Consider the following 24552-nt stretch of genomic DNA (forward strand, 5'->3'; position numbering starts at 1 on the left):
GAAATTGTTTACACATTGCATAGCAGGGAAAAAAATACTTCTAACCTAGCCCTACAATTTGGACATTACTTTTCAAACAAAACAAAAAAATAATTGTTTGCATGCTGCACTCTGGAAATATAGTGGAAGGACAGCGTAGCGGGGTGGTCACCGGCTCCGGCCTTAAAGGGCTTAAAACAGCCAAGGAGAGGGCTGTGGCTGGGGGGGCAAGCAGCTCCCAGGCTGATCGGAGAAGCAGCCTCAGCTGTGGCCACACCCCAATCAGGATTTAGCTGGCCCTTATAAGAGGGCAGTGGGCCAGGAGCAGGGAGTCCCTCTCTCTGCCTTTAGAGGGAGAAGGGCCTGGCTGCTGGGGAGCATACTTGGGTACCTAAGGTGGAGCAGGGCTGGGAGAAGGCCAGAGAAGCTGGGGAGCTCTGGCACTCTGGCCTGGAAATCCCCCAGACTGCAGGCCTAGGGGAAGGCCAAAAAGGGTACTGGGGTTGCAGGGGGCAGCCCATGGATAGCAGAGGCAGAAGGTCCAAACCTCCCTTGCCTGTGATGATTGGCTTATATGCTGCAGTCTGCCCCAGTGTGCGGGGGCTCAGTGGTGACTGGCAGTAGCCAAGGACTGAGGCCAGGTAGGGATAGTGGGTGGGGGTTCCCTGGGGAGGGGAGACCCAGAGACTGTGGGGGTACTGCCAGGGGGCAGCACCCTGGGTAAAAGGGGCACCAGGGCCTGGGAGAGACATGGGGGCCAGTGGCATGTGGGACACTGGCCTGCAGAGGGCGCTCCGGATACTGGAAGAGCTAATTCCCTGAGGGACCAGCAGGAGGCGCTGCAGGGGTCAGTCACAGGCAGGTTAATAGATTTCATAGATATTCAGTGTCCATAAGGGATCACTATCATCACCTGTTTTCACCTTCTGCATAACTCAGACAGTAGAATTACACCTAATTCATCCTACGGTGATGGGATATATTCAATAAGGTGGATTCTTGTAAGCAAGAAGTTAGAAAGCTATTGCCCTACACCTCTCCACCTCTTTCTTGCATTGCTTTTGCCTCTCTCTCTCTCTGCTGGTCTTCAATGCTTCCATTTCATTAATTAACTCAAAGTATTTGGGGATACAGTGTGTTTGAAAGACACTATTAAAAAAAATAAGGGCCTCATCTTAAAGTCCTCATTCAGACAAAGCTCCCATAAGTATCTATGGGCCCTTAAACTGTACAGTATGATGCAAGTCAAATTGTTTATTGTGTTCTACATAAGGGAGAACAAAGCCAACTCCCCCTGCTGGCTCAGCTACACAAAAGAACACACACTCTCTTCATCACACACTGTAACATTGGGCCCATTTCTGCTTCCACTGAAGTCAATGGAGATGGGGCAGGGGTCCACCATCTCTGAAACCTAACCCTATTTAAAGGCAGACAGAGTGCCTATAAGACTGATACATTCCAAGCAATGGGCCAGATGCAGAGGTGGTGTAAGTGACACTTCATTGTGCGTGAGCAGGTACAAGGAGGTCTGAATCTAAGAAAGTCTGCACTGGTGTAATTTGCATTCCAAAGAGCCAGAGGAAGGTGAAATCAATGGGGATGTTCTGCCTAAAAGCTGATGACAGAATTTGACCCTTCATATGCATGCAAAGGTATACTTTTTTCCCATAATTATTCTATGTTATGTTATAGAAGGTACACACATTATGTAATATTATATCCAAACATTTGCTTATTTGTACTGGTGATCTGAATTAGATCCACGGGTAATATTGCAATTAACTTTGCTTTATAAGCTATCCTCGCTGCCTTGCTCACACATTCCACTTGGGAATGCTGCATGCAGCGGGTAACATTCTTGTTTTAGCAGTGTTAAAATTCACCTGGTATCTGTTTCTTGTTAAGTACAGGTAGACACAATACTCTTGAGTCAATATGATATACTGTACATGTAAAATGTAGAAGGAGGTCAACACACAACTTTTAGAACTGTTTAGGGTAATTAGCAACACATCCCCAACCGCAAGAGTTTGTTTTATATTGGAAGGCATGCAGTTAAGGAAACAATAGCAAATTTCCCCCCAAAGAATATTAATTAAATTGAGCACCCTGGCAAACTGAACTGTTCTTACCACAAAGCTATAAATCAAACCATTCTCTTTGCTTTGCTAATAGCAAAATAGCACTTTGCTATTACAGTTGCACTGAACTGATCCAGCCAAACAGTGCCAAGACATTCGCATGGTGAGCACTTTCAAACTGCTGATCGGTGATAGATCTTAAAGTTGCAGGGCCAGATCCTGATCTCATTTACACCAGAGTACCTAAGATCAAAATGGGGCCTATGTTGTTCAGAATAACACACAAATAATAGGAAAGGCGCTTTTTTTCTAGATATTGGGTCATCGTAGCGCACCTAGAAGCTCCAGTCATGGGCCTAGATGCCATCGGGGTAAGCTCTAGAGAAACATAGAATAAAAGATTTGTTTGTCAGTTGTATGTAGCCACATCTAAAATATCTGTCAGAAGCCCAGCTCCTTCTTGAATTATATGGTAACACACTGGGCCCCATTCTCGGCCAGCATAAACCCGCGTTGCTCCATTGACTTCAGCTCACCATCTGAACCACTGAGCAGAACTCCTTTCCCTGCTGCCATCTGGGTACACATTCTAAGTTGTCTGGATGACAGTGTGCTTTGAACCAAATTTGTATGGCTGTGTCTTCTGAATGATGCCAGTTGTGTCTCACTCTTTTATGCTACCCACTAAGCAATCCTGCCATTTAAGAGTTATAACAACTCCACGGCGCTGCGCTCATTGAGATTTTAAGAGCTGGTTATGCCAATGACTATCTTTCTGTTCACTTAATGAACTTTGGATCAGGTGCCTAATGAAGAGCTCTGCCATTTCCATGACATTCACACACATGCATGCGTACCTCTCTGTTGCAATTCACTTCAAGGAAAGGTCACAAAGCTGCTTACTTTCTACACACGTTAAGTGTCTACATCATCTCTATTGATGAAAATTCTTTACATGAGAAATAAAGAATCGCAAGACTGAGGTTATGCAAAGAGCTTTATTTATACTAAAGAAATTAATCCCACATCAGTTTTAGTTTCCTGCATTAACAATTTGTCTGTGTGTCCCTCCTTTGGGGTCTTTGCCACATATGGTGTTCCCCATTTGGGCCTTGATAGGTCAACAAGAGTGCATGTGTGGCATATTTAAGGAATCACACCAACTATTTACATGAGTATGCTCACCCTGTGTTCAAATGATCAGCAGAGCAGTATCTTTGAGGGAGACGCTTCTTAAATGGGAAAGGTGCAGGAGACACAACTGTTAATAGTCTTTCCAGGAAATGTTCAAGGCCCTGTGTAGAGCACACAGCATAGGTCTGGACAGCAATGTAAGAGTCAAATAATCAGTAGAGTAGAAATAGCAATAGGTAGTTGGAAGCGGGAGGAAAGACTTGTGAATAGAAGCTTAAATTTCCCAGTGGTATGTCTGTGTACCATTAGCTGAAACATTCCCAGTGGCACTGCGGCCTTGCAAGTCACTCACACCGCCACCAAACACAGAAACACAAAGGTTTACTACAACAGTCAGGTCACAAGGCAGCTTCATTTATCACAGCTTAAAAGTTCCATTTATTAACACACAAAAATCAAACTTCTGCCACCCATCTCAGCGTGGTTGCTATTTGCTTTGCACACAGTGAGTGCAGGTTTGCATGCAGAGATCACTTGCTGCATTTCAAATCACCCCCTTTGTTCTTTGACCAGAAGGGAAGGTTTCCAAAGTTTGGAACCCAGGTTCCATTAGAAATGAATTTGAACTAAAGCTAATCAATATGTGGTGACAATGGAGAGGAAAGTGTCATTTAGTGCAACCTTGAAATAAGTGCAATATACTGTGCAATGCTGACAAATGGCATGGTTTGTAAACATACACATTCTTTTACATCTTTAAATTATCAAAATTAAAAATTTGTGGGACTGTTTTCTAGCATATAAATTCTCCCCGGGTTTTAATACACTTTCAAATTGATTTAAAGAGTTCTGCCGACACCTGTTTGAACTGAGTTCTCAAATGTTTAAGTGGTTATAGAAGAAATTACAGTTATTTCTTGTAAAAGGGAAAATTTCAGAACAACAGGGACTTACTTCATTAGATGGAGTTACTCTGAATTTTCAAAAAACATTTAGTGTACCCTTTCATGCCACAGAGTTATTTTTAATTCTCTCATTTGTTTAGTTACTGCTCTTGGACTCCCTCAAAAGATTCCTGATATTATGTTATTAAACAAGGGGCCGTTTGGAAACTACAGCTGTTCACCCTGCGATCAGCCATTTTATGGGGAAAAATGAGCTGTTTTTCCATGCTCATAGTTTGTGACCCCTCCCACATGGCACTGTCCATCCTAATGAGCTGAATATTCTTGCTCTTCAGTTATGTAACAAATATGGAAACAATGAAACCCATCTGTGTAATTTGTTCATGAATTTGGCATTAAGTTCAAGTAAGTGTACTAAGTTTTGTGTGTGTAGAACAGCGTTGTTACAAGCAAGAAGTCTTCACCTTACCTGCTCAAAATGTCTGTAAATAACATAAAATGCCCCAAATCTTCTTTTATGTACCCTAGCCGTCATTTCTCAGGCCCTTGTCAACTTATCCTGAGTAAAGACCATAGTTTTGAGCCTTAGGTGTGTATTAACAGACCTAATTTTTACCAATGAATTATCAACTCAGTAAAACTGGAGGAAGCTGGAAGGCTGGAGTAGAAGTATATTAAAACAAAACACACTTAGAAGCCTGACTTTCCCTTTCCAGCTTACTACTACAAAACACATTGTGCTGATGGTATTTTGTGACCCACAGGCTGATAAATTATGGTTATTGTTCCTACCCTGGATACTCTGAAACATCCTGATGACTCTGTTGCGACATTTGGATTCTGTTTTGTCATCTCTGGGGCTAGCTCTTTTTTTTCAGATACAAAGCAGTATTGTGAAGTGATTGTTCTTTAAACAGTTGTTTCTGCTTGCTTTCTGTTTGTTGTTTACACCTACAGACCTTGTAAGTGTTTGGGAAGGGATCCAGGCATTGTACAAAGTCTTTCACCCAAGCAATCCCCCCTCTGTGCAAACTGGACAGGAATGAGTTAGACACTTTATTATGAATGAAGGAAAGAGCTTGTTTCTGGCCAAGTCCGGAGGCACCGTGGAGAGTGCAGGCCTACATGTCCCTCTGCAACTTGGGCCTTTTCTAAACTCATTGGCTGAGAAAGTGAAAGGTCGGAGATGCTGAACAGTGCTCCCTGCTCCACTGAGACCTCCTGTTTCTCCTTTCCAACACTCTGGTGCCAAACCCTTCCCTGCTCCAAAAAACCAGGAGAATAAATTAAACCATGGGCTGTAAATTACACTCAGCAATTGGAGTAATAATCTGATTGAATGGAGACAGGTTCCACCCTAGCAAGCCCCTCTCTCTTGTCAAGTTGAACATTAACAAGCTGGCCAGGCCTGAGATAAGAGAAAGACTATTTCTCCACCACGCAGCTCTTTTTCCCCTGGTGGAATGCTGGTGGCAAGAGATTAACAGGTCACCGGACTGGGTCTGAGAATTGCTGCCAATTACCTTGTCTGTGCTTGTTGCACTGCAGTCTAATGGCATCATTTAACATGCACTTTTCCTCCAACACCCCAGCTGCTGACACCCTATAAAAGCTTGATTGATAGATACGGGTGTGTATACACACACTCGAAAAGAACTCATCACTGAGTAGTCAAACAATCTTCTCCCACCGCTTTCTCTGCCCCCCTCTCCATCCAGGACAGTATAATCAGGTTTATAGAAAGACTATTTGTTCAGGGTTCTTAAAAACCTCATTATCACGCTTTCAACCTGTTCAAACAACGAATCAGTGGCAGATAAATTTGGAGCCAGTTTATGGAATATCTCTCTCCGTCCCACCCCTCTTCTCTCGTTTGGAAATGAACCCTCCTCTGGTCTAACCCCGTTTCCAACTTCAAATTAAAGGCCCTTTTCCCTCTGCTCTCCTCTCACCTACTTTCTGTGTTAATAAATCAGCACCAAATCAGGGTCGGCTACAAGCCTGAATGAGTGTAGCCTGTGTTTTCCCCCCAGACAACAATTATGGAGAGAAACATCTGAATAAACACAAGCTCGTTTCCTTACAGAATTGACAGCCCTTCCACTGGAGCTGTTTTAAATTATTTGACGCCACTTTTTTGTTGTGGGTTCCCCCCTCCCCCTAGAAATCCATAATTACGGTCATTTACCAGACTGAATCAGAAACGTCCCAGCGAAGGGGGGAAGCTGCGCTCGGGGCTTGCCAAAGAGCGCGGATCCTGCAGACGAGCCCTGCTCTTCCCTTCGCCCCCCGCAGCACCCCGCTTTCCAAGGGCTAGCTTGGCTCCAACCTTCCTCGGGCTCGTGGGAAATAAACATGCTGGTTTCAGCGGGAGGCTGCTGCCCGCGATGTCTTGTGCTGATGTACTGATGGGGAGGGGAGCTGTCGGCACGAAGCAGAGGCAGCGTTTTCGCTGCAGAGGGGGGATCGCTTGATGCGATCGGGCCCTGCGTGAGGACAGACCCACAGGCTGAGTTAGGGGTAGGTAGGGCGCTGGGGGAGTGAGCCTGGGGGAGTCCAGGACAGGGGAGCAGAGCTTCACCAAAGCGGTGAGCTGCCCACGCGGTGCTGAAGCAACGCAAAGGGCAATTCAGCTCGTCCTTCCCCCCCAGCCAAGCGCACACTCTCCCCCAGCCGCCATCATCTCCCGGCCCAAACCTCCGCGTGTCCCCCACCACCCACGTGCAGCCGCTAATCTCCAGGTTGGAGGCGCTGTAGAGCAGGGGACGAGCCAGTCGGCTCCCTCCCAGGGGCAGACTCAGGGCCGCTGCCACAGGCTTGGGCACCGCCGTTAGTTGGCGCGCACCACTTCAGGGGAAAGTACTGCGCGTTTCTAGGGGCGTCGGCGTGTGTTGTTTTCAGATCCACTTCGTCCCGAGCTAAACAGGCAGATCCGCCCGGGTAGGTCCCAGGAGTGATGGGGCTGAAGCGCAGGTGGAAGGAGAAAGCTCGGGAGCGGGTGTATTCCCCAGGGGCTGTCCTGGTTAAAGAGCTGCGGTATTTCCAACTCCTCGTTTTCTTGCAGGTACCCTGCCCTCCGGGGCTTTGCGCCTGGGAAAGCAGGGCCAGGTTAACGAGAGCGAGAAACCTTCTTGGGCGCCCGCAATGACCAAAAGAAGGAGCTCGGGAAGCCTCCTGTAGGAATCGGTCATGTTAAACGGTGCCACTACCCCCGAGCGTTCAGGGGTCGCTCCCAATTAAACTGGTGTAAATGTTTCCTTTTACTCCTCTTTCGTTTAAATCCCGGGAGAGGGGGGTGCTTTATGGTGGGACCAAAGAACTCCGGCTCCCATCTCTGGGATGATTATTTTGATCCTCGGGTGTATCCCTAGGCTGCCCATTGAGATCAAAGAGCACGTTATTGTGATTGTCCCCGAAGAAGCTCTCCACATAATGAGTAAAGCGTTAAGGCGCCGCAGAGCGAAGGGCTGTGCCCGGCTACACGGGGGATGCACACATCGGCAGCCTTGCTCCTGCTCCGGAATGCGTTTCGTTCATTTTCTGCCTTTCTGGAGATCGCTTTTTTCCCCCTCCCACCTTTGTTGCCGCCCAAATATTGAAACAGTTCCTGCCAAAGAATGGACTACACAATAAGAAGCCACAGAGAAACCTTTGAGTGTGGAAGTTCAAATGATCCCAATTAACTACATCCCCAGAGCTATGGAAGGGGGGGGAGGGGGAGGCGGACAATCTCCTTGTGGAGTTGCCTTGAGAACTTCAGAGATGACATGTTTTATAGGGATCTTCCTGGGAGCCCCCCAAATCATAAAACCCCCTCGTGTTCAGTTTCTTTTATATTTAAAGAGAGTCTATATATTCCCGCAAATCAGCTGCTTCTTTTCCCAGATTAACGGAGTTTCAGGTCAGAAAGGACCCTTGTGATCATTTCGTCTGAACTCCTGCTCAGCACGGGGCAGAGAATTTCACCTACTAAACCCTGTCTAGACTAGAACCCAATCGTTTGTGGCGGAACCAGAGCACACGTCTACGTAACGCCCAATGGAGAATGAAGTGAATCAACAGTAGGACAGCAATGAACAGAGAGAGGGGACTCAGCAGGGTCATCAAGCTTCCCAAGGGGAAAAACGTGACTTACAACTGGGAGAGGTGCAGGTCTTTTTCTTCCCCGGCCCCCTGTATGTAAGAAGTGGTGCAAACAACGCTGGCTGGATGGCAGCTATCGCGGTGACCTCTCCAGCCCGAGCGTTTGCTGCAGGTGAAGAATGACATGCAATACCAGAGGAGGGGAAGTCATACTGCAGGAAACTTTGATCTGCAGTTGTAATAGTTACCATGGCAATGTGTGGTTTCAGAGTAGCAGCCGTGTTAGTCTGCATTGGCGAAAAGAAAAGGAGTACTTGTGGCACCTTAGAGTACTTGTGGCAATGTGTGTGTGTGGTTAACACAAACAGAATTTAAGATGATCCCAAGAGAAGGCAAATGCATATGAAAGTCCATGGTGGGGAAGCCTATTTCGCCAGGGGCTGGAGGGATTTGCACAAGGGCCAGTCCTGGCCGCCTTTGCAAGTGAGTAGTTGCCGACGGGGAAAGGCTAGCAGGATCAGGCCCCAGTGCAGTGCTCTGGTGATATCACAGAAGAGGCTGAGGTGCACAGAGTCGATTTCCTTGCAGCTTGATTCTAACAGCTCGCTTTTTAAAAAAGTAAATGCCCTGCTCAGAGCCAGGTCTAGCTCCCCTTGAAGTCAACGTGACTCCAGCTGCAGAAGAATCAGACCCATTGGCGTTTGGACAAGAACTATATCAGAGAGTGAGAGAGAATATCCTACAGCTTAAATGTGCCGAATAAAGAAACCCACGTGCTTCCTGAACAAGAAAACGGACCGTTTCTGAAATAGGGTGGCGGTACTGCAAATAAACACCTGATATTTTGAAAAATGTAATCATGCATTGTACAGGTAACATACAGAAAGTAACCACGATCTCTCTTGACTGGATACTTCTCACTCCTGACTCTCTTTCGTTCTTTATACGGTCTTTGTTAAGAGCCTGCATTGTGCTAGGGGCTGTACGAAATAGTTCACAGTGTACTACCCGCCCCAAACACACTCACACATACACAGTTTCAGCAGAATATTACAGAACAATACTAACTTACACCTTTCCCGGAGCTTCCCTAACTTTTTAATTACTTAGCTCACGAGCCTTCATCATATTCCCTGTGTCCCAGTGTTTCGCATTTTGTCACACTGCGACCTTAAAGTGACCTTCCAAACAAACAAACAAAATGCCTGCTTGACATTTTTAGCAAAGAGTTGACTTTCTAATATTTTGCAAGTGAAAGTAATCTTGTTCTTGTGAAAGGATTAGTTTAAAAATATGGCCATTACGTTTTTAATATTCCGCATCTTTTTTTTCATTCTTGTTTTTCACAGAAGAAAATCTAATCCACTAAAGAATAGGCATGGTTCGTATATTATGAACGCCTTCAAAGAGTCACCAAATGTTATGACAGTGAAGCGGTGAATATGACACGACAGGAAACCTGGCTGTCACAGGTTTACAATCTAACCTGAGTTCCAAACATCTCCTAACAGTACATATCACATCCAGAACCCCAATATGCCACGCAAAATAACTACGATGATCTAGATTATGAATGAGATCATCGAGGAGTTTATCTAGGAAGATCTCATTCTTGCAACCCGCAAGAATGCACTTTCTTCCCTGGCTCTGAAAGCAACTTGCTGATCTAATGACAAAATAATAATCACATTTGTATTCTTTCTGCATTCTCCACTGTCCGGCCTTAGATGGAAAGTCAAGACTTTACGGATTCGGTGTACACAGCAAAATCACAAAAAGGTTGTTCAAACAATGTCAAGGCTATGAATGAAACCCACGAAAGCAAGGAAATTCTGACACTTCTTACTTCTTTGGTGTTTAGATAGACAAATACATTACATTTACCCACTGTTTCCAGCTCATTCAGTGTCTGACAACTAAATTTCACATTGTATCTAAATGATCTGTGCAGGCTGAGGTCACCTATCAGATGTATCTGACATTATTTTGAAATGCAACCTTCGATTTGACTTTTTATATGCCAAAAGAGAGCCAGGTAGATCGAGAACGCCATTAATAGAATGATTTGCTCCCTTGATTCTCATTGGCTCTGAATGGGATTCTTTAGAATGTTTCAGAGAGTGTTCTTATTTTATTATTATATTACAGACGATACAGACCTAGGCTTTGGGAAAGTGCTAGCGATGTGTAGGCAGTACATTTTAAATAAAAATAAAGTTGCCTGCTTTCGCAATCCAGTAGCAGAAGCCCGTTTGAAGTCAAGGCAGTTTATGCTTTTATTTTAGAGCTAACCGAGTGGAATTCTTTCCAGAGTTAAAATTCACCAACTAGATTTTTAAAATCGAAAATGAGGGTGTGAGGAGTGCTTTTGGACTGAGATCGTCTTTGCCAAACGTTTGCCCTGAACACATTTTAGGGCAAGGTTTTAAACTCCCGATGGAGGTTTACTCACACACCAATGACTACTTAAAAAAACATTAAGGGTCCAGTTTAAACCAACAAAAGCCAGGAAATTCAGATTTAGGGATGAAGCTCAATCCTTAGCTTTCCACATTGTTCATAGGTCTTCTGTATGCACACATCCGCTGCTGAACCTAAACAGTGAGTGGCAACCTTTTTAGTTTAGCATGTCCTTGTTTTTTGACAGTTTAATTCCACCCTTTAATATTCAAACCTTTCGTTTTTTTAATCTTACGTGTTATTTTCATAAGGGATGGAATATTTCATGAAATGGCATAAAGACTCGACACCAATTTTCCAAAGCAGAGTCACTGAGGAGTGGCCACTCTCCAAAATTATATGTCTATATATTCCCCCTAAATACTTGAGGCGTTTGACCTCATTTTCAAATAATCGCTTGACAAACATAATTTGTGAACAAATCCTTTTAAGTTTTATGCTCCAGTGCAAAAATAAAAGCATCTAAAAGAGGATAACCTCTGCTATGACTAATTAGTGGGCAAAGAAGAGAGAAATCTGTCGAGTGCCAAGTATCAGCCCCTCGGAAAGTTTTCTTTTAACAGTAAGGCTCATATCACCTGAATCCCAGCACAAAAGAGACCCGTGGGCACTGATGCTTGTCCAGTAAAATCTAAACATTCTTTTAAATTCTTCAGCGTCCTTCCCATTTCAAAGTTATTCTCTTGGTAGTTTCATCGCACTGGTGAAAAAGCCAACAGGGCTTTACAATAAAGTAGCAGTGCTCTACAATAAAGTACAGAACCGTGGGGTGGGGGGAAGGGTTGAAACGTGTAGGGTATTTGTGGAAAAGGGGGTTATTTAAGACATCAAAAAGAAAAGGCACGATGGGATGGACACTACCTTCCAATGCTTTTTACACGGCTGGTGACAAAAACCCAGGACATGCAGTGAATGCATAATTACCCCCAACCGAAAATTCCCTATCTAATTTGATATTTGGTGCTCCGCAGAAGCTAGCCTTCGTAAATAATATACAAAGTAAGAAACCTAATCCAGCGGGCTAGAATGTTTAATTCATCATTATGCGAGCTAATTGGAAGGTGATTATATGGTAATTGCTCATTAGTGGTGTATATTTATCGCTGTACCTTATGTCAAGGCCATGGGAATTGTGTGGAGTCTGTTCTCTCATTTCAAGGATCAGTTTCAGAAGCAGGAGCGAAGCAGGCGAGATCAAGTTCTTCCTGACGTCAGGTCCAGCCGAATGCAACGGAGCCCTGGACTATAAATATCAGTCGGGTTCCCCTGGATCAGGATGGGTCAGAGTGAGGGGCGGCGATGCGATTGGCGGAAGGGCTGAGGGCGCAGCGGTCCAAGGTCCAACCGTGCATGGCCCATTGGGGTCTAAGTGTTGGCAGGGGGCAAAAGGCCTCTCTCTAAGGGAGAGAGGGAGGGAGTAGCTAGGCAGGGGTCTGTCCCGCTGGAGAGAAAGAAAAAGGTGATAGCTACCGAGGGGAGGCGGAGGGGCAGAGGAAGGAAGGGGCATTTTAAACGACCAGCCCAAGGGATGGGAAAGGGTGTTAATGGGGCTCTCTCTTTCTCTCTCAACCCCCCCCCCCCCCCCCCCAGGCACCTGCGAATAGGAACAGCTCTCTGAGGACTTGGGTGACAGGAATGTATAGTGCTGCTGGATTGGTGTGGTTGAAACTGAGTGTGTGTGTGTGTGTGTGTGTGTGTAAGAGAGAGAGATGATGCACAAAGTAATTGTTATGACTGAAGGTCTAGGAGATCCTAGCTAATTTTCAGAACCTTTCTAGCCTTTCTTAGACATGGGCTCCCTTGTTTCTTGTTTTAAAACTAATACTGAACAAAAGAAAAAAAAAACAAGATCAAAATAAATCTCGTGCTGACTCGGACGGGGGCTGGGTGGTATTTGGCCAGCGGCTTTCTCCTGGGAGCGCTGGCGGACCCCAAAGCGTTGGGAACCGCTCGGGTTTCTAACTGCGCCGGTGTTAGTGCGATCACTCCCCTCCCCTCGGCTGTGCACACGAGAGACCGCATTAGGCTGGTTCGTTTAGCTGGAGCTGGGGAAAGAAGGAGCCCGGGTCACTAAAGCCGCGTGTGCGTGGGGCTCTGCGAGGGAAGATTGAATTCAGAGGAGGTGTAAATAACACCAGCCTCTTTGCCACCTTCTCCTCCACCCCCGAGGTTAGAATTTTCCAGGTGAGTTTACCACGGCGGCACGGGGCTGAAGTCCTTGGAAGGAGGCGATGGACGGCTCCAGCAAGGAGGAAAGAAAGCGCCGGGAAGGGGTTCCCCGAAATCCCCACCCAGGGCAGCAGCGTGGGGAGCGGGTGAACTCGTTCCACGCCAAGGTGCGGAGCTGCGGGGCCCGCCCAGGCTCGCTAACTTCTGACCTCTCGTTTCCCCGGAGGCGGCTGCAACAGGCGATCATTACAAAGGGCCAATTTAAAAAAAAAAAAAAAAAGCGAGCGAGAGAAGATGCTGATGAATCGACCCTTTCGCTTTCAAGTGTGACAGGGCCTGGGTTTTAATGGCTGAGAGGGTCCCACCAGGGGAAGGTATCGCAAGGAGCAAGGTTACGGCTCGGGGTCAGTAGGTTCTCTAAACTCCCACTTCCAGCTCACAGCGGGGACTATTTGGAGAAGTAAATCAATTGATATATTAGCTCTAAGTGGTTATGAAACAGTGGTGCAGAGGGAGCAGGGGATGGGAAAGATCCCGCTTATCAGGGAATCGGATCTAGATGGAGCTGCCATTTCTTTTCCATTTCCTACTAGCCAGGCGGGGACTTTTTGCTAATTTCCGTCAAATTCTGCGAAGTGACAAAGCTGTCCATCAACCGGGGTGGGGGGAGGGGGGGAGATAAACAGCGCTTCAATGAAACACAAAACGCAACTGCAGCTCCCAGGGCAGCAGCTTTCCCCTTGCGCAGCGCTCTGGGCATTTCTGCCGCCCGGCGCGCAGGGGCGAGTTGCAAAGGGGAAATCTCACACACGTCACCTGAACCGACGTGGGCTCACAATACAGCCGAGGCCCGGCTTTTGGTCTACGGGAACCGTCGGGGTTAAACAAAAATCAAGGGGCCAGCTTCTGACCGCAGTGACACCGGTGCAAATCTGATCCGGGAGTGAGCCCAACGAAGAGAACCAAGAGTGGCTCCGGATTTACACTGGTGCAACTGAGACCAGAATCTGACCCAAAACCTCTGCTCCCAAAACCTCTGCTCTGGGCAGCTTGCACAGAGCGCCTTCAAATTCCTGCTGCAAACTATCTGCTGAGCTCCTTCGAGCAACCGAAGAAATATATGCCTTGGGACTGACAGAGTATCGGATCTAGAGCAGCAGCTCCGGCCATGAGACGAGGTTTGCAGAGCCTTAATTTAAAAAAAAAAAGTGTGTAGTAATCTCGATTGCCTGCAAAACCCACAAACCACGGCCCTGCGAAGTGAGCTTGCCCTGAAATCACACGGACAAGGTTAGCTTCCTGTGCGCTGGGAGTTCTCCCTGGAGCACGAATGGACACGCGCACATGTCAGAAGGAAGGGCCGTGCCTGCTTAGCTCTGTGGTCAAGTATCATCCCGAAATATTTCCAGACCGATCTATTTCCCCCGCACACACCTGGCCAAATCACCGCCAGCGCTCTGAAGCAACCTTCCCTGTAGCCTTTCTTAAAATATTATTTTATTTGTCTCTCTAGACCTTGACACCTTGGTATGAAATTCAAGGGGTTTTTTTCCCAAATGATCAGGGCTAAACACAGAACAAATGTTTCACTTGAACCGATTTGGGAAGCCGTAAAAAAAAATCCTCTAAAGTTTCTATTTCGCCAACACGATCCCTTTCCCTCGGTCATTTAATATAAAATATATTTTTAAAAGCCCGGTCGGATAGCATCTCACAAATATTTATATTTCAACGTTGCCTGGCACCCAGCGTCCACATTGGACTCCCTAATCCTGCCACTTTAAATAGATGAATTAATAAAGCAAATGAGGGTCTAATAAGCTGACTGTCCTGCCTATTGAGGCAGGGGGAGAGAGACTAGAAAGTGCGCCAAATTTGTTTGCAGTGGATCAAGGCTAGCCGCCTTTGCTTCACTTTCTTTATCTTAATTCCGACTTGAAAAGATATAATTATCTAGTTTGAACAGAGCTGCTATCAAATCCTTCTTTAGGCAGGGAAGGGAAAAGCTGGAGTGGATTGCAGTGTTCTGAGCCGCTCGGTGCTGCCTGAGATAGTGAGTAATGAAGTTGTGGAGTCCTGAGATACAAAGGGCATTAACCTCATTAGCATGAAACCTTTTCTTCTAACCATTGTGGGACCCTTTCAGACTCCTAATCCCCCCTATTTTCAAAGCTTGGTTTGTAATAAAGCTTTTAGGGGTTTTTTTTCAAAGCTAATGGCATTCTCTGAAGATTTTATTGCTGTTACGTTACATAGGACGCTTAAATTTTCTCTCTCTCTCTCTCTCTCTCTTTCCTTGCAGTGGAAAAAAATATATATATATAGCTCCTGCAGAAATAAGCCTTTTATCAAGATGGGAAACAATTTATAGAAAGGCCCAAGTCTGCTGTTTAACTGCGATCTGTTTAATGTTGGCACATTTGCATGGGTTTGAAGTAGAACTCAAGCGAAGTTGGGCGAGTTTGAGGTGACAAAGGCGCCCGGATTCATTTCAGGATCCGTGCAACCAGCTGTTTGGGGGGGGGACGGGACGTAGAGAGAAGTTTACTTGGGGAACAGCTCCGCTAAATAATGATCTTGGGTTAGATATAGGGAACTGCATTGCGACATGCATCTCACCGCCTCTGGGCCTCTAATATTTGTAGCTGCTCTGAATGGAAAGTCACCATTATTGAATAAAGAGCAGTGATGTTTAAAAATAAGATTGGACTTTTTTTTTTTTAAATGACATAGTACCCTATCGCGCCAACACGTGCATGGAATGTCTAATCTTAAATTTTCAAGGCAGGATGTTTAACAAAGCTCGTATTTTCGCGATGCATTGTAACTTCGCCTTATCACAGTGTAAAGGGTAGTCAGATTGTCCTAAATTATGTCCAACTAGCCCCCCTGGACCCACGGATTAAGAGATTAAAGGAGACCACTGGGCAATGCCTCCTCTTTCCCCTTCATATTCCTGGTATGATAATTGCCTAAACTGATTTGCACTTTCACAAAAGCTTGCAGGATTCTTTGTAGCTCGAACAGAGCAGACGAGGTTTCTCTATCAATGGAAATAAAACTGATTAATGCAGTCTATCAGGCTAAGGAGCAAATGAAGCATGAACAAACAACTGTGTACCCCCAGAAAACCAGCTAGTTTCCTCAAGGATTGGTTGCAACTCCCCCTCCCCCATGCGTCCCCCAAAACACATACTTTAATGTTCGAGTTTTAACGTTTTCCCCAAAATCGCTCCCCGCGACAAACATACAACCCGCCAAACGGTCACTGTATACATCTCGCGTGTCCTCATTTTCAAAACTAAAAAAAAAAACCCTAACTTTTTTTTTAAAATCAGAAATCCCGCAAAAAAAAAAATTAGCGGATTCTCCTGCGTTGGCTGCAATTGGCTACATTATTTATCTCTTGCCCTTTCTGTATTAGAAAAAAAAAGTGGTTCTCATCTCTGGGTTATTTTGTTTTAAACGTTCTATTGATAAGCGACTGAATTAATGAATAAAAGGCCAGTCAGTGCACCGCGTATGATGAATGGTTCATTGGTGCGGAAATTGACAGGAATGTTTAGGGTGTGAAGTCACTACAGTAACAAAAAATGGAAAATAAAAGGGGGGGGGGGGGAACGAACTTCCAAGGTTCAAAATAACGTGGAAAAATATTGCTTAAAAATTTAGGGCATATGGATAAATCTTTATTGACAAAATATTGACAATGACATACTTCTTGGAAGTATATAGTGTGTTAGAATTCTAACAAATTAAACACAAAACACAAAAATATTTACATTCTGGTATAGAAGACATTAAGGAAACATTTGTCACTTTTTTTTAGTAGCTCTATAATCTTGGAATATTATAAGCTCAGTGCTTGAAACTTGCCTCCAATGAAGATGGCCACTTAGAACCCATCCTTTACACAGAGTCCTCTACACGGCTACTGCCAGGTTTGGAAGTTTGGCCAATTAGGGACCCTCTCATCAAACATGGTCATTGGATTTAAACAAAAAATTAAGCTTCATAATGGGACTATTAGATTTTAAATGATTTTTTTTCGCTGCAGCAAAAGTCAAACCCATCCCCACCCCATCCCACCGTGTTGTCCATTTGGGAGGAACACTATGGTTACTGCTACTTCATTTAGCTTTCACAATCACTTTGACGCCAGAAGTTATCATAAAATGTTTACAGACGGCACATTTCTCGTAATATAAAATTAAAAAGCACACAGAACCTGTCTCAAAGGGGAAACAAATGACAATCCATTTCTGTCTTTAGGAACTGGTTTTGCCCACTCGGCTTTTACACATGCAATTCAAGTTTCTGAAACAGGTGTGGTTCTGGGCTGTGTATGGAATTCTCTTTTAAAGACTGGACAAACCGTGAAGTGCAATATGTCCTGTTAGGGGGGGTTTCTCTCTCTCTCTCTCTCTCTCTCGTTATTTTGTTTTTAAAAGTGGACTGCGAGAAACGGAATACCTGTCAATCACCTTGTCTCGGTGGTTTGGCTTTGATTGACAGATCCCCCCTTTGCCAGACTTGTGCCAGCAGTGCCATATTTTGGATCTTTCGCTCGCTCGCTCTCAGCTGCCTCCTAGACGAGAATTGCATTTTGATGAAGCCTTTATGTATCTTCCCTGCAACGCCACTTTCTTGTGTGTGATCCTTTTAACACTTTTTTGTTTGGTTGGCTGAATGTCCAAGTGCCAGTTTTTAATCGTCTGAAGTGACATCTATTTCTTCTGGACTGGCTTGTTTCGTGGCAATTCTCCACCGGTTAATGTGATGAGTCCCTTTTTTCTTCTGTTGTGAGTCTGAACCTTCCTCTTCCAACTTTTGTCGCTTGAACTTTGTCCTTCTGTTCTGAAACCATACTTTTACCTGCAGATGAGAAACAAAGTTGGGGATTACTTGGCTGGTTTCACTTTAACACTCCAGAAAATTGGTGAGGTCATTACACTGGTTCCCTTTGAAGATTTCTGCCCCCATTAAGGAATCTTGTATGGGGAAAAAATCTAGGTCTATTTTCTTTCTCTATTTTCTCAAGGGGTTGAAGAAATCTGTTTGGAAGGGGGTCCGGAACTCTGCGTCTGCATATGTGTGTGTGTGTGTATATATATATATATATATATATATATACAGCTTTCCTATACATAGAGACAGACACTTGGGTGGATACAGTTTGTCTGTCTATATAGGGTGATATATAAAGAGAAAGTGTGCACATCCATACACACACACAATGTATGACTACATGCACGTATATAGACCACACACACACATATACTCTCTCTAAACACACATATGCTCTGCATAATTCGCGTGAGTTTTCTATACTCTGCATTACACATGAAGTATCTAATTTGGAAAAACGACTAATAAATTCCACAACCAATTGCACATAATCTGTCAAAAGAACCAACTACTCCAGTCACAATACAAACAAATCATCGGCCCTTCTATTTTGTAAGTGTGTAGTAGTATTCAACATCTGGGAAGTGATCCCTTAAACTGCAATACATTTGTTCAATGTAGGCCCCTTGGAACAGAGTCTTGGATAGATCGGTTTAATCGCATTGTTGGGGGGGGGGGGATGAACTTGTATTATAGCATCGACTGTTCTTTAACATTCTGGACCAGCTGAACCTTGGAGTAACTATTCTGACAGTGAAACTGTTCAAACTCCCTTCAAAATGATATTAATTAAAAAGAAGAGATGGCGATCCTTTTAAAATCCCACTAGGGCCTTTACTTTCCCAGGGGAGGAGGGGAGCAGGATTCTGAGCATTATAGAGGCGTCTCCTTGAGAACATTCCTCCCCCTCCTCGCCAAAAAAATCCTAGCAAACATTACAAACCCATTTTATACAGCGGTTGTTTGTGCCAGTGGCGTCCAGAAGAGATCGTATTAAAGCGAACCCTTCAAGTGCCATAAAAAAAAATGCCTCCCTGAAATGTGTTCAGAGTGGAATAAATCTGACTTAAATATACACCAGATTACTTCAGTCATTTAATTACAGATAGTATTGATCCAGAAGTTTATCTCGAGAGCTGGCCACACTCCTTGGAGTGGCCAAAGGTAAACACGGGTGGGTTTTTTTTAAAGCAGTTCAGACTCTGGTTCTGTCTGAAAGTGCCTGATAAAGGCCCTAGCAAAGGGGGAAGGGGGGGGGGGTGACTGGAGCATTTTAATAAGCTGGTTTAACCCGCTTCGCTGGCTCTTCAGAACAGAGCTACTACCATGCCAGGCACACATCTCTGCTGCATTTTCATATTCTCCAAAAGTCTCCCATTAAAAAGCTGAGCGGGGAACAAGGGGTGAGTTTAATTTGCTTTTAGTTTGCTAATTGAAGGGGAGGACGGTTCATTTCTGCCCGCTGATCTCCAAAAGGGAGCTCGTTTGTAGGGAACGAGGGGTTTGACATCTGGACAAAAGACCCCAACCAGCTTCGGAATCAAGCAGGACAAAGACCACCTTAAATACAGCTTTCCAGTGGAAATAAGCCGGTGACCGGCCCCTTGTTCGGAGAACCTCATAAAAGTGGCGATCCCTTTTTATTGTTTTGTTAGGGAGACTTTTTAAAACAAAAGCGCCAACCTCTTTATTGCTTCCCCCCGAAAAGGAAAAAAAAAGTGTTACAACTTAATCCGCACAGAGAGCGTTACTGTTTACTGGGAACTTTGAACTAGGCTGCGACTGGAGATGGGTCCCCCCCCCCCTTAGATACAGTGCCACATACTGCCGCAGAGACAATCCCCTCCGCAACTCCTCACTGTGGGTCTCCCGAACACCCCCGCCCCAAGAAAAACCAACCCTTGTCTGACACTAACAAAGCCGCGTGAAAGGTAAGAGACCTGAGCAGCAGAGTTCCGAAGAAACTGAAAATCTCTATCTAAATAACCCATCTGGCTTTAAACACACGCCTTAGACAGTTCACATGCATCCTAAATACGAAATGGCTCATCCACACCATAAACTCTTACGGCTGGATCGTTAAGAAGCCTCTGAAGTACAATTAGCCTTGTATTTGCTTCAAGAACCCAATATGATCTGTCTTGACAATTCTAAAACAATTCAATTATTCCAATCTCTTTCCTTCCAACATCTTTGATGCAAGCCCAGACCATTCAGACTGACTGAAACAATCTGTCTGTGGTGCCGTCCGAGGCACTGCTCGCTTTGCACCCATACAACGTAAGACAGAGTTGTAATTGTCACTTGAAATATACAGATCAGCTAAACAAAAAGATCCCGCATTAAAATTCTGGATCTCAGCCGACACAGAGAGATATAATTAAAGTCATTTGGGTTAGTAAGATGTCTGTGTTTAATTTTTATCTTTATGTCTCCGCAAGTAAAGTATCCCAATTTTGCAGGAGCTCTATACAGGGATAGAAAATTCGCCCATATAAACTATGTCTCTTTCCTTAAAATAAACAGTTTTTAACCCAAATGTTACTCAAATTGGCACGAAAAACCCACATTGACCAAGAAGTTGTCCTTTGAAAATGCAAATCGAGATTTTTAATATTAACAGGGATGTAGTCATTCATTTATCATCTTCATGTATTATCTATACAGCGAGCATTTAGAACTGAATGACCACAGATCACTCACAGGGGAAAAAATAACTATGGTTTACTTTGGACATTATTCATAATAATAATTGTGACCCCTGTAATTTTTAAGGAAGGTGGGTTGTTTTAATAAATAGGACGTATTTTATATTAACCAGGCAGTGGAAAGGCAGACTGAGCTAGAAATACACCGCCCCCCTCCCCATTTATATTAGATATGAATCCCTGCATTTGCAGAAAAATTGTATATATTTTACTCCGCACCTTGGAGTTTGGCAGCGTATTTTGCTAGTTACATTATTAGACCTCACATTCCGGCCCCAGAAACTTCCCATCTGTGCCCTTACCTGAGTTTCCGTGAGGCTGAGGCTGTGTGCCAATTGTTTCCTTTCTGCTCCTACTACGTAGTGATTCTTTTCAAAAGCATGCTCAAGTCTCAGTAACTGGGATGGCGAGAAAGCTGTACGAATCCGTTTGGGTTTCCTGGCCAGTGCATTGTGCAAGAGGAAGCTCTCTGGGCTGGTTTCATTCCCTGGACAGCAGGGCAAAACAGAGATTAGCAACACACCTTTCCACAAACACACGCCATTCGTATTATTCAGCCCTAGCGTTACTTTCTCACTATTACCCGGCGGAGAAAATTCTTACCCGTTTAAAAAAAAACACCTCCTTCTTTATAGACTGTTTCCCCTACCATATAGAAAAAAGGCGAGACTCCAGATCAGCACGCGAAATTAATCAATAAAATAAAATCCACCTTTATGGGTGTACTAAAAACTAATGGATGGAGAAATCACCGCTATCATATCTGTGTTGTTTATTGCAGTAGCAGTTAGGAATTCACAATTGGGTGTAGATTAAACCGATGGTTATATTTTAAACCTAATAAGACAGGCAAACTATTCACAATTCGAGCAGTCCAGCTGTTCCAATATTATAGATTCCGCAGATGCGCAAGGGAGTGTGTGGTGATCTCTGTGCATAACTTGGCTGTTTAGAGACAGCCCCGTATTCCTCAGATCTGACCCTGGTTGACCCTCCGAAAACTACATTCCAGAACCCCTTTTTTTGTTTGTTTTGAACGGTATCTTTTAAATAGTTACACACCGTTTATAAGCCGGCACTGCAGCAGACATGCAATGCTAATGCCAGCGAGGGGATGGTGACCCTGAACTCTCTGTTTACCAGCCCCCTTGCGATTGCGGCAGCGGGATTAACACATTTTCATAAAAATAAACACACAAACAACAAACTTTAGGGAGCGTAAATCTGAATACGCGTTTTGCGGGCGTGAAAGGTTGATCGGTTGGTTTGTTTCCCTAGGAAGGATCGCCATTTTCGACTACTGGGAATCGCTTCTTGCAAGGTTACAAAACCAACGAAGAACCAGCTAGGTCCTTTTCAGTTTTCTTTAAAGATCGCCCCATTAGGAGGCTGTGATTTAAACCAGTCTGTGGCATAACACTGGGAAATTTCCGCCCGCTCTTTACCAATCTGCTGATAACTGGGACAAACAATTTGGTCAGCGAAACCTGTAATTTTGTTCTGAGAGGCTATAATCCGTTTTGAACCACGTCTCCCTTTCTTCAGAAAGGCTCTCGCTCTCTGCGGAGGGACATCGGGGGCTGCATTTTGCAGCCTAAAAAAAACAGGCTGCTGCTTTCAGAATAAATAAGGTTGTTGTTTTTTTTTTTAAACGGCTTGAACGTCAAAAAACACACACACACAAAACTGAATGGGACATCGTAGAAAAGAAACCTGATCTTTCTTTGGGTGGGTGGGGGGGGGGGGAACAAAGCTGTTAGCAAAGGGTTAAATTAACTGGGGCAAGGGGGGATTTGTTTATTGATTGTGGGCCATAAGCTTTGGTTATTTCCCCTCAACTGGTTATTAGTCACTTGGTGACTGGAAGGACTCTGTGTGAAATTCACCGACCCCCACCCCCCGCAAAAAAACAAAACAAACTTGCTCGCTCTCTTTCTCATCGGCCTTCGTATTATTTTAAGACAATAACCGCTCACTTTGTTTTATTGGTATTATTTTGTTACTGTGAACAATAGGAAGTCGGGGAATTTTTTTTTTAAAACGGAAACTCTTCGTGGCGCCGGCTCTGCCTTGGCTGCGCTGATCTGGCTTGTCAAGGGAGAAATATACCGAAAATGTGACGAGGTATATTCCGTGTCTGCAACGACGTTTGATGTTCCCCGCAGCCCTGTTTGTTTGGATGTTTCTGGCAGGCCGAGATCCAGAGCCGGAGTGCCACTGGGACGGCCAGCCCTTTGAAAACTTGCGACAGTTTTCGCGGTGATTTTTTTTTTAATAAAAAACTACAACTTTTATGCCTGATCTTTAAACCACTTTAAAACAACTGCTAACCCCCGGCCCTAGCCTGCCCCCCTCCTCCCTCCACCCCCAACCCAGCACACCCCGCTTCCGCTGGCAGCTTCTCCAGTTCGCTAGCGGGGCAAAGAAAAACGAGAGCCGACTTCCCCAACAACGAGCAAACCGGCGCCCACTTTGAGGACTTCAGCGGAGCTCTGACCCTGTCTCCCCTTCTTCGCCTTTTAAAAGGCGTCTTCCGTTCCCCACACCGCAGACCATACACTGGGGTTTGTAGCCGTCAATTTCACTCCCACGCTTTCCAGACCCCCCCCCCACCCCAGCCCAAGCCAGCCCCACCAGGCCAGGGTGTGGGAACAGAATGGATCCGGAGCGCATTGGGCGCGCGGCTGGCAAAGGAAGAGGAGTGGCACGTACCTTGGAACCGGTGGCCCAGATATCGGTATCTGTGTATTAGCCAGGGGTAGAAAGTGGAAGGGTCCCTTTGCTGCGAGGCAAACAGCGGGTGCGGGGAGTGAGAGGAAGGCAGTGGGTGGGCGGCCAAGGCGTGGGGAGGCGGGACGGGGTGCACCGGCACCGCCGGGTTAGGCGGGTGCGAGACGGCCTCCGCAAAGACCAAGTCCGGGTTGGAGTAGACCCCTCTGCCGGTGGAGTGGAAGCCGTTGAGGAAAGGGTTCATCGGGCTGGAGTTGGCATAGCTGAGCGCCGCCGGCCGGATAGGGTCCTCGGAGCGAGACGCGGGCAAGGGGCTGTCCTTGGCCACCAGCGACTCGATGGTGAAACACCGCTTGGGTGTGGGCTGGAACATGCTGCGGCAGCTGGAGTCCCCCGGCCAAAGCTCTGTCTGCCTCTGGTGCACGAGGAGCGGGCTCCGCAGCCCCCCAAGTCCGCCCGGAGCCGGGGAAGTTTGCAGCGGGGAGTGACTTCAGGAGGGCTAGATACACACATAAATAGACAGGGGCTGGTGGAGAGGAGGCGGCGGCAAGCGGCACCCAAAAGGGAGAGAGAGAGAGACACACACACACACACACACACACACACCAAAAAAGTTGCCTGGAGAAGTTTCCCTCCTGCGGAAGGCGGCTACTCTACGTCCAAAGACAATCCATGGATGTGATCGGTCCCTTCACAAGTTGTGCAAACGATTTGTTAGTTCATGAGCCTAATTAGTGCTGGGATCACATAAACAGCTTCCTCTGAAGCCTGGTAAATGGCTTGATGATTGGTCGCTATTACTCGCCTGGAGGTTGAAAGGGGGAGACTCTTTAAAGTGCGTCAGAGGGGAGGCGAGCTCTGGCAGCTGGGATCCTGGAGGGATGGATCCAGGGCCCGGAACGGAGTGTGTCTCTCTCCACTCACTCCAGCTGGTGTCCCAGCCGGGCTCCTCTCACCGCTCCAGCCGCAGATCCGTCCTTCCCTCCAGCAGCCCAGCCAGATGCAGCTAAGGTAGGCAGGAGCTCAGGGATTTCCCACTTCGAATCCCGGGGCGGGAGGCTACTCCTGATGCTCTAAAATCGGCTGAGTGGATTCGCTCCAATTCAGCCTTTCAGCAGACTGATTGCATGTTCAGCGTTGTATATCCTGCTAGCCTCACTCGCCCGCCTAGCCTCTCCCCTGATGCAAAGGTGTTTCCAAAATCCGATCTATGGATGCCTTGATCCCCGAGAAGCCAGACAACCATGGGAATGTCAGAGTCCCCCTGGGATGCCCCCACGGGTAGAGGCATTCACTTTTGAAATAGTTGTTTGCAACGAAAACGCCTGGGATTTTGGTGTTTTGTTTTGTTTTGTTTGTTTGTTTGAGAGCTTCCTTACGGGCTATTACCTG

The 24552-nt window shown here is 45.7% G+C and overlaps 1 protein-coding gene across 2 annotated transcripts; it reads right to left on the reverse strand.

Annotated features, from left to right (window-relative positions):
• Nucleotides 1–16487: 16487 nt before the first annotated feature.
• Nucleotides 16488–24109, reverse strand: EMX2 (empty spiracles homeobox 2). 2 transcript variants are annotated; one of them, XM_007064223.4, is made up of 3 exons: nucleotides 23143–24109; nucleotides 20733–20917; nucleotides 16488–17689 (listed from the first exon to the last, which is right to left on the reverse strand). In XM_007064223.4, exons 1-3 carry the CDS (start codon nucleotides 23531–23533, stop codon nucleotides 17522–17524), a joined length of 744 nt encoding a protein of 247 aa, XP_007064285.1. In that variant the 5' UTR covers nucleotides 23534–24109; the 3' UTR covers nucleotides 16488–17521. The 2 variants fall into 2 exon arrangements, with proteins under 2 accessions (XP_007064285.1, XP_027682452.1); XM_027826651.3 differs by lacking the exon at nucleotides 20733–20917 and having other exon boundaries at nucleotides 17586–17689; nucleotides 23143–24096.
• Between the last annotated feature and the right edge of the window lie 443 nt (nucleotides 24110–24552).

This window comes from Chelonia mydas, chromosome 7 (genome assembly GCF_015237465.2).
Source record: "Chelonia mydas isolate rCheMyd1 chromosome 7, rCheMyd1.pri.v2, whole genome shotgun sequence".
NCBI classification, from domain to species: Eukaryota; Metazoa; Chordata; order Testudines; family Cheloniidae; genus Chelonia; species Chelonia mydas.